Genomic DNA, 10,149 nt, shown 5'->3' with positions numbered 1-10,149 from the left:
CTATATAAATACTATCATTGAAATGTATATCTTGGTTTATTTTTAGTCGTGTTTCTCTTACATTTAAACCATCTTTTCATAAATCTTCTGCTTCATGAAGCATTAAAGAAGAGTTATTAAGATCAAGACGATGACTGTTTATTCACTTCAGCCTTCTTACCTCTCTTATTGTTCTAACACATTTCATTATTTTTGCTTCCTTTTTTACATATGTAAAGTTCAATTCTTATAGTTTTTAATCCAAAATTTCATAAAAGGATTTTTATTTTTGAACATTTCTTTCAAGTTATTGACATGTTCATGAATAGCAACATATTTCCAAAGACGTGACTAAGTCTCTTAGAACAGGTGATATTTCTGCTAAAGAGATGCTGCACCAAAAGAAAAAAAAATAACTTTACAAAAACAATGTTTCTTGCAAATTGTTCAGGTGCAATTAATTTTAATTATTGATAAGTATTAATATTTAAATTTAAATTAGAGAAATAAAGAAAAGATGTTTACTTTTAATGTGATGCAAACTAACCGTTAGATTGCACTGTTAGATTATAGTATAATAAGTTGTAAAAAGAAAAAAATAAGCATAATCTACAAGTAAGGTGAGTAGCAGATCAAATTGATTACCTTTTTAAGATATAATAAGATAAACATTTGAGAGAATCTTTATTAAAACTGAAGAAAAAATCTGTTTAAAAAAGTTAGAGTTTTAAAACAATAAAAAGTCTAGTTTAAAGGCAGGATAAATTTGATGATCTGATATTGGATTAAACATTTTGATGTCCGATGTTTGTTATTTTCTCTTTGCTTAAGGCTAAATGACTGAATTAAAAGAAGACTTAACCTTACATGCAGAAATTTCAGTTTAAAAAGTTAAATTTTAGTGAATTTACTTACTGTAGCAAAGGGTAACAAGGCAGACACAACCTGATATTATTTTTTTAATGGTTAGCCAATGTTTACATTGATTGGAGTCTTAGTTATGTTAAGATTGCGTAAAGCTTGTGTATGAAAATATTTTATCAAAAAATTACATGCATAAATAAAGGATTAAAAGATGTAATTTCAAAGTAATGCCAGATTTTGCCGGTTATTTTCATCATAAGATCTTTTTTTTCTTTGAGCCTTAATATGTCCATTAACTTTTTTACTTAAAAAAAACTTTTTGTTCTCAATAAAAGTGTAATTATGTGCTTGCATTAAATGCTTGGTCTATAATCACACATGCATTAAATCATTATTGCGGCATACTACTTCAAAAATAATTCATACATTATTATTTTAAATTATTTTTTAAATATTTAAATTAAAATTGTGTTTGTATTGAAATTCACTCGAACTAATTTTGTATTTTTAAGGCTAATTTAACATCTAACTTGTGCTATTTTAAATCATTATAAAAAGTCTCTGAAACTGATAAAGGAAAATACTAGTATGTTTAAATAATAATTTAATGTTTTATCAAAGAAAAGAGTGAATTCAGATCAAAAAGTGCTTCTTGTAATGTTTTTATTCCTCAAAAACCTAACCTAACTCAAATTTCTTTCACATTATTTCACATCATTTTTATACATTTTTTAAATTTAAATTATACTTTACTGTATTTGTAATCAAATTTACTTGAACTGACTTGATATTTTTAAGGCTAACTAAAATCTGACCTGGGCTACAGTTAGCTCTTTGACTATTTTAATATTTTTCAATAATGTTGTAACGTTTCTGAAAGCAATAAAGGGAAGTATATAGATACACTTACATATTAGTTGACTGTATTATCAAAAACACGAGCAACTTCAGCTCAAAAACGGCTTTTTCTGTGCTTTTGGGGCAGCTTTGTGGTAAACATTAGCTTGAAAAAAATGGGCGGCGCGTGACGTCAGAGGTCAGCTGACCGGTTTGTTTTGCTCACTTGAGCTCGTCCTGATATAAGACTCGGTCATAGACGGAAGCGACAACACCAAGCCGCCTGTAAACTGCTGCTAGATCTTTTTTTATTTTAAAAACAAAGAACCAATTTGCACAGCAGCAACTAGCACTTTATTGAGATTATTCTTAGTTTTATCGCTTCGCTACCTCTGTTTTGCCCCCGCTGCTTCCAACAGTTTGACGCAATATGCCTTCGGAGAAAACGTTCAAACAAAGACGGACCTTTGGTGAGTGTCGGCTCTGTTTTTTTTCCTCTCCTCGTGTTGTGTGTTTTGTGTAACGCTGCAGCAGCAGTGAGGGCGGGACAGCCCACCGAAACCGGTTCCTGCTCCCCCCAGAACCGTGTCCCAACAGTAAAGTGGACCGACCCGGGTCGGTTCTAGCCCGAAAAGCGGCTCTGCGTCGAGCATTTGGTTCGGATGGAAATCAAGTTGGAGCTCGAGCGCGAGCGCGTCGCCTCGCGCTCGTGTTTACAGGGATGGGAAAACAAAGTGGTGTCGAAATGCAGAGAGCTGCCAGTGGCAGAGCTGCAGGATTGGGGGATGGGACCGTTCGAGGAGAGGACTTTAAAAGGCTTAAAACGGTCCAAACGTGCTGACTTTAGCCCAGTTTCCTTTTGTGTGCGGGCCAGGCCACAAGCCTGCCTGCAGGTTCTACTTTCAGTTATTCTTTCCGAGCACTGAAACACAAGGTCAGCACTGCTTTGTACCTGCATCGCCTTTCTTTTCAGTTAATTTGACCTATTTCTGCCTTTTCTTGTGGATTTCTAGTAAACAGATGAACCTATATCAGCTGCTTTGTGCAGATTTTACTTCCTAAAATGGAAAATGGGATGTAGCATGCTGCAGAAACTCATGCAAGATACATAAACAGTGTTTTATTAGTAAGATATGTTAGTTGTAGGAGACTTTTAAGTCATTTAAAACCTAGATTTTTCTTCCAAAATAATAGCCCTGGATGATATTTTTATCTTGGTATGACTCAGAGTGACTGGTTGTGTGTCATGGTCCACTTTTGTTCGCATGAGGCAATAAAAACAGTTCACATGCTTGATTTCTGTGTTTTTGTTTACTTATTTGCTAAATATTCAATCTCTATTTGCTTTTTGTGTCACAGAATGTTCTGGCTTGGTAAATCAAACATCATATCTCTACGGTTATGTAATAAAAGTTCATGTGAAGATCAGAAAGACCTGAAATCCCGTCAGCAGTTTGTTAGTTTACTGCTGGGTGTAAACTCCACGGACTGTTGTGTCGTCCTCTGGTCATGAGAGACTGACGCTGACAGGTTCACCACTTCCCTCCTGGAGTCGGAGGCCGTCCTAAAGCACCAGCGGCGGCTGCTGACGTGAAAAGTGCCTCCTCAGGAGAACAAACATTTGGCAGCATGTGACCCCTTCATCAATCAGGACAGTCTTACAATGGATGCTCGCATTATCTCCTGAGCAAACAATTTCTTTTTGGGAACGGGTCACAAGACGGGACAGCAAGTCAGAGCTCCACCTGATGCGTGATCGCCTCACAAACCAACTTTCACTTAATTTTTGATGTTTTTCTGTTGGGATTGGGCCCATTTAGGGGTTGATCACATTTGGTTGATCCCATTCAGGGGGGAAAAGATCAAAAATACATATTAAAATTTTTGTTCTTTTTGAAATGTTTATAGAATCTTATTTTGATGAATTCTTAATCTTTGTCAATAATGATGCCAATATTGACTCAAAAGTTAGGGAGGGGGGAAAGCTTTTTGCTTGCTGTAGCTCCACCCCTGGTCCCATGTGATCCACTTGGTAAACAAACGCTGTTGGTGAGAGCTTGTTTTGTTTACGTAGCTCATGCAGCTTTGGACCTGGACCCACAAACCAGGTCAGATTTACAGTTCCGAGCCGTGCTGACCCAAACTGGACAGCACTGTTGGGTCAAAACTCTCCTCTTTATTAGCTGCAGCTTTAAAAATAAATTTATTAATTTTGTTTTTTACTTTTTTATTGTTCACATCCTTCAGTCTAAACCTCTATTTATTTTTTTGTGTATATTTTACTTGGCTTATGCACAGAAATCTATTTTTTTATTATTTATTTTATCCTGCTATAGAAAAAACTTCAAATTTGGCATCTGATGAACTCCTAAAATCGATTTAGGAAGTTTAGTAACATTTGTCCATATAGTTAAAATGGAAATATGTTGGAGTTTTAATTTCTCTTTTAGTATTTGTGGAGTTTTCTGAAGAAAACTGATGTTGTGTTAATATTATTGAACATCTATCCCCACAAAGATCTCTGGAAACTTGACAGGATCATTAGTGCTGAGTTACAAACATGATTTTTTTTTTTTTTTTTTACCAAAACAAAATAATTCTATATCTGAAAAAGTTCTGTAAAATTAAAGAATTTATTTTCGTTTTAAAGTTCTTGCAGTTTTTCAGACCTAATATAAAAAATCTGTTATATTTTTAATTTAAAAAATCACATATTTTCAGTTTAGTTAAATAAGTAGTATCTTTCATGTCAAGCAAAGGATTTTAAATAGAAATTTGACAAATAATTCCATTTTATTTTAAATGGGAATTAAAGTTGTTAGACAGAAATGGTCCTTCAGTCAGCTTTAATGTTTCAGTGTTTATGGATGGAATGTTTGATTTTCTGCTGTTTTATTTCTTCTTCTGTAGTTTAATGAAAAATATTTATTTTTTATTGTTTAAAATTGTCTTCAAAAAGTCCCAAACCAGAAGTATTTGTTCTTGTTTTACTGTTGTTCGATTTAGACTTATTTTTAGTGGGTTGTTGTGAGAAAAACAGGTTTTAGGAAGTTGATCTGAAGAAGCTCCGGTTTTCCTTAAAATTGTGAGTTTAGAGTTCAGCCTCGTAGATGATGGAAGGGAATGGAACGCGTTTCCAGATTCAGGTCAGAGCAGCGGATCGGGAAGCTGCAGAGATGTTCACTCCTCGTCTTCTGATGAAGAGTTTCCTTGAACTTCCTGGAGAAACACCTGTGAGGAAGCGTGACTTTAGGTTTCAACAAACTGGAATTTCTTTTTTAACTTCACGTCAGGAAACCTGCCAGATAATTTGAGCTCTGATGACTCATTTGAAGCTGAACATCCTCTTTCATGATGGAAATGTTCTGACCCTTTTTTGTTTTTTGTTTTTTTTCTCACAGAGCAGCGAGTAGAAGACGTCCGGCTGATCCGGGAGCAGCACCCCAACAAGATCCCCGTGAGTGTGCTTGTGTTTTTGTAGCTCATCAGCTCCCAGGAAGTCGAGCTTCCTTCAGACGTCACTGCACACTTCCTGCTGAAACTTTTCACGTTTGGGTTCGTTGACCCCGTGAGCCGTCTGCTTGCATCTAACCCAGCGACCATCTGCCGGTTCGTGGTGAATGCTCACCAACAAAAGCTCGTAGCAAACCTTCCTGATGTCGAGTATCAGCTCTCATTCTGACCCCTCCACCTCAGCTCCTCCGCACACTTCCTGCTTACTCTCTGGGGGTTAGAAACTGCTGCGTCATGGTAACGGCTGAGACTGCAGTCACTCTGAAACCCCATCCACAGCCTCTGTGGGGGGGGTGAACACCGAGGAAACGTGTGCTCGTTTTGTCAGTGCATGTCCGACTCATTTCAGGAAGAGGAATTGGTCTCAGTGATGGAAAACACAGTCAGACGTGGAAGAAACTCAAAGAACATCTCTGTTCTCTGATGCCTATCTGACTGTCAATCACATGAGAAGGTTTATGAATAATCGTCTGATTAAAAACAAACAAAAGAGTTTGTTTTTATCTAAAATGTCACAATCAATCATAGTGTAAAAGTCCTTTTCACAGAGGCTCTTATTTTGGTAAAAATCATTGATAAAGACATCCTCAGCAGCAGCACGCTGCTAAACCGAAAGCAGAGTTTGTGGTTTACAGAAGAAAACCTCAGCTTAGAGTCAGAGATGAGACCACAGCAGTTAGTGATTACATTTACACGTTTGTTTGATCAAATCCTGTTTTTAACATGCTCTTGTAGCATTTGCTGATGATGGAGGATCTAAATGAGGAAAATGAAGATCAAATTTTCATTTGCAGGTTTGAAAAAGCTTGTAGTTGTTACATAAAATCTACAATTTCGGGCAACGAGCTCTCTGGTGATGTTAGGGTGGTTGTTTCAGGGGCTGTAAGCTAGCAGAACAGAGTAAAAACAAAGGGATGATGGGAAAAGGAGGAGGGCTTACTCAGAAATGGTAGTTTTGTTCACAACTCACCTCTGATGAACTACAGCAGCAACTATGTTTTAGAAAACAACAAGTTTTGAGAAATGTTTGGCTAAAAACGACGTACTCATAAATCAAGGACGACTGAGAAGGTTTTAAAATAGATTAAAAGAGGATCGGGGTGGAACTAACGATGTACAGCTTTGTGTCGTCAGCATAGAAGTGCCAGTCTTTTTTTCCTGTTCTGATCTGGTTGACCAAAGTTTTATTTTGAAAATCTTGATGACTTGTTGTGTTCTGCCTCCTGTAGGTGATCATTGAGAGATACAAAGGCGAGAAGCAGCTCCCCATCCTGGACAAGACCAAGTTCCTGGTGCCGGATCATGTAAACATGAGCGAACTCATCAAGATCATCCGGTACGCCTCGACTTCCCCACTTCCTCTCTTTCTCATTTTTTTCATATTTTTTTTTTTTTTTTCGGATCCCTTTCAACTCTTAAGTTTTTTTTTTAAATGTATTTCTTCTCACTTTCTTTCATTTTTAGACCTTTTTTCACCCCTTTAGTCTGTCCTTTAATTCCAAAATCTTAAATATGAATACTTTTAGTCTGCATTTGTCGTTTTTTTATTGGAATAAAAGCTTCTATTTTGTCTTTGTTGGGGAGCATGTTAACAGCACTTCTTTTAAAAGCTAAAAATTAGCCAAAAAATTCAGCACTTTCTGTTCTAGCAGAATTAGCATTTATAGCTTGTATCTCTTGAAATGCTCATCGGAGAAACAAACTTTTTGCCCCCTGACTCCTTTAGTGACGGGACAACTCGGTTCTGCCTAAAAATGTTTTTAGTAATGAACTTTTGCTCCTCTTTGCTCTCCAGTCAAACCTGTTCCAGACTATTCTGACCACTCAGAGTTCATGGGAGCCTTAATTCCGTTGTGTTTTTTTTCTTCAACTAATTGATTTGTCTGATGTTTTTCGGAGGTTTAACGGCAAGAAAAGGAAGTTTAATCATGATATGTAGCTCTACAGTCGCACCATGACTCAGCATTATCTTCCAACATGCGTAAATCTTTATAAATCTATTATATCTGGCCTCTCTGCTGCCCCTGGTGTCAAACCCACTTGATTTGCCAAATCCCTTAAGGTGTGTTCTCACTGAGCGTGATTCGTCTGGTGGAGGCAGCCAGTTTCAATGTTAAGTCAACATTTTTTATTTCTTGCATTTATTGCATTTTTTGAAATAATAAATATGAACTATATTTCTTTTTGACAAAAATTAAAAACTGAAATACAAAGAAAAAAACCTTTTTCTCTAAATGGGGAAATCGTTCTTTACTTTTTACACACTCGTGTGAATTTTCAAAATAAAAGACTTCCTGTGCCAAACTCCTACAAACCAACGCAATACAAAAATGACATTTTCTCTTGTTATCCCTGAGGGCTACTTAAGTAAGACGTGATCCTTTTACCTACTTACTACAGCTGCTTGCCTGAGCATAAACATGAATTCATTGGTTTATGATCCAGTAGTAAAGTATATAAATAATATGCAAATTTATTTGTATTTTTATAAACTACTAACAATTGTTGTGCAGCATAAAAAATGTCATTTAAACTCATAAAATACACTAATCAATTAAAAAGAGAACAAACTTTTTACCAAAGTTTTGCTTAGTATTTTAAACCTGTGCATCCTGGAGGTAATGTAGAACAAAAGTAGCTTTTGATGTCAGCAGGGATGTAAAAACTTTTACAAAGTTTATCTTACTTTTAGGTGCACCTAAGCTATAAACTTAACTAATCTAAATTAAATCAATGCCAATTTAGTAACTTTTTTTTTTAAAAGTACAGCCAGAGAGCATTAAAACAACCTCTTGTGTGTGTGTGTTTTTTAATTTGTTGTAATTCAGGTTGTTTTCTTTGTTGACCCTTTGTCATGTTGCCCTCCTCCCACCAGGAGGCGCCTCCAGCTCAACTCCAACCAGGCCTTCTTCCTGCTGGTTAATGGCCACAGCATGGTGTCCGTGTCCGCTGCCATTTCTGAGGTGTATGAGCAGGAGAAGGATCAGGACGGCTTCCTCTACATGGTCTACGCCTCCCAGGAGACGTTCGGCTCCACTGCAGCCGCCCACTGAACCGCCTTTCCTCCTCCTCCTCTCCCTCCTCCTTCATTCTCAACCCGCAAACTGAACTTTTGTAGTTTTTAGACTCTCCCTCCATGTTTTGTCTCTCCACACATCTCTTTAGTCTATCAGAGTTAAAACCCAGGCAAAAAAACGGCTCGAGGTGGCATCTAAAACGTCTGCTGTCTCTGATGTGTCGTACCGTCCTCCTCCAGCAGGGGGAGCCAAACAGCTCCACAGAGAAACCTTCGGATCTATTTAGATGTATTTATGTCGTGTAAATATAAACTTCAAATCATCTATGTTAACATTTATACTTGTGTATATATCCTAACAAAGCCTTGAGGTTTCTGGAGATCTTTTTCTTTTTAAAGGCAGGATTTTATTGCTGTGGAACTCCTCCATCAGCTCATCCCTCTCTTCTTCTTCTAACTGCTTTGCTCTTCAATCAGATAGTTATTGTTTGAAGAATTTAAAACAGAGACGTGTGCAAATAGCGGTGAGTGTAACCAAGCGCATTTTGGCAACACTACATGGAGCGTGGTGCTCCTGCAGAGGAAACGGCGTTTCTGTAAATAGCGATGCTGTCCATCAGCGAGGCGGATGCTGGTGAACCGAGGACGCCGCTTCACGCGGCGGTCTCGACAGATAAGGAGGTTTAGCTGCTTTGAATTGCAGTATTACGATTCTTTTTATTGATCGGGGTTTTTATGTCTTTGTACAAACCTGTAGTGCTGACTCCTGACAGGAACAGAGGGGCGGAGCTTATGTTTCAGTGCTTTCATTTTAACGTCTACTCCTCTGTGTCGCACACAGCAATATCACACGTGTGTTTGTATTTATGTTGCTTTTTTCTAAACAATAAACAGAGAAAAAAAATACTTAATGATGTTGTTTTCCTAAAATGCTTCAAAAATGAGAATCAAGTTTGGTTGACTCAACAAATAGGAGCCAACAGAGAAAAACGGAAATAAAAACTGGAAATGCACATCCAAGTTCATTTGTTTTTAAGGACCTCCAGGTATAAGAATGCATTTATGCATTACATTGTGGTTGATATATCTGCATATATTCTGTAGGACTTGATTATTAATAAATAATTAAATTCACAGGATAATGGTTTAGTCTATTTTGTCTCCAACTAAGGGAGAAAAGCTGTGATTCTAAATGTTTTCTAAGTTGTATTGAAAAACCAAAGTTTTTAGGATCCAAAAACCCATTTTAAATGATTTAAATATGAACTAAACAAGCAAAAGTGAACAATTTTATATGAAGAAGAAATACCGTAAATTTAGTTTTCTTTTTTTTTTAACAAAGTAGTTTTTCTGATCTAAATAAACGTTTTGGAATAACTTTGATATAAACTTAACAAGCATAATTAAATTCAATATGAATAAATACTGATTTTGAAAAATTCAAATTAAAAGATGAACAGTTTAGTCAATCCTTGTATCCTAGTGGGGAAACACAGAAAATTCAATTGTTTTCTAACTTTTGTAAGACAAATTTTTTAAATAAAAGAACACTTTTCAGAATAATTTTGATCTAAACTAAACAAGCAAAACTAAAACATTTAAAATTAATAAATATTGACAAAAAAACTAAAATTCAAAAAATGGATAGTTTAGTCGATTGTGTCTGCCCCTCGTGGAGAACACTCAGTTTAGCTGTTTTCTATATTTTTTGTAAAAGAAAAGAAATGTTCAAAAAGCAATTTATAGAACAATTTTATATTTAATCTATATAAGCAACATAAAACATTTATTATAGGTAAATACTGATATTTAAAAACTAAAATAGAAAAATCGATGATTTTTAGTGAACCTTGTCTCTCCCTAGTGGAGAAATGCCGTAAATTCAATTTTTTTTGTAAAAAATATATTTTTTAAATTTAATAACACCTTTTTTAAAATTA

The 10,149-nt window shown here is 35.9% G+C and overlaps 1 protein-coding gene across 1 annotated transcript; it reads left to right on the top strand.

Moving 5' to 3' along the window:
- The first annotated feature begins 1,887 nt into the window (after nt 1-1,887).
- map1lc3b (microtubule-associated protein 1 light chain 3 beta) lies at nt 1,888-9,120 on the top strand. The gene is made up of 4 exons (XM_024282533.2): nt 1,888-2,150; nt 5,082-5,137; nt 6,423-6,529; nt 8,069-9,120. The coding sequence occupies exons 1-4, from the start codon at nt 2,111-2,113 to the stop codon at nt 8,244-8,246; spliced, it is 381 nt and encodes a 126-aa protein (XP_024138301.1). The 5' UTR covers nt 1,888-2,110; the 3' UTR covers nt 8,247-9,120.
- Nucleotides 9,121-10,149: the final 1,029 nt, after the last annotated feature.

Source organism: Oryzias melastigma, linkage group LG6 (genome assembly GCF_002922805.2).
Source record: "Oryzias melastigma strain HK-1 linkage group LG6, ASM292280v2, whole genome shotgun sequence".
In the NCBI taxonomy this organism is placed as follows: Eukaryota; Metazoa; Chordata; class Actinopteri; order Beloniformes; family Adrianichthyidae; genus Oryzias; species Oryzias melastigma.
Note: the sequence above shows the minus strand (reverse complement) of the source record. Positions and strands in the feature narration are given on the sequence as shown.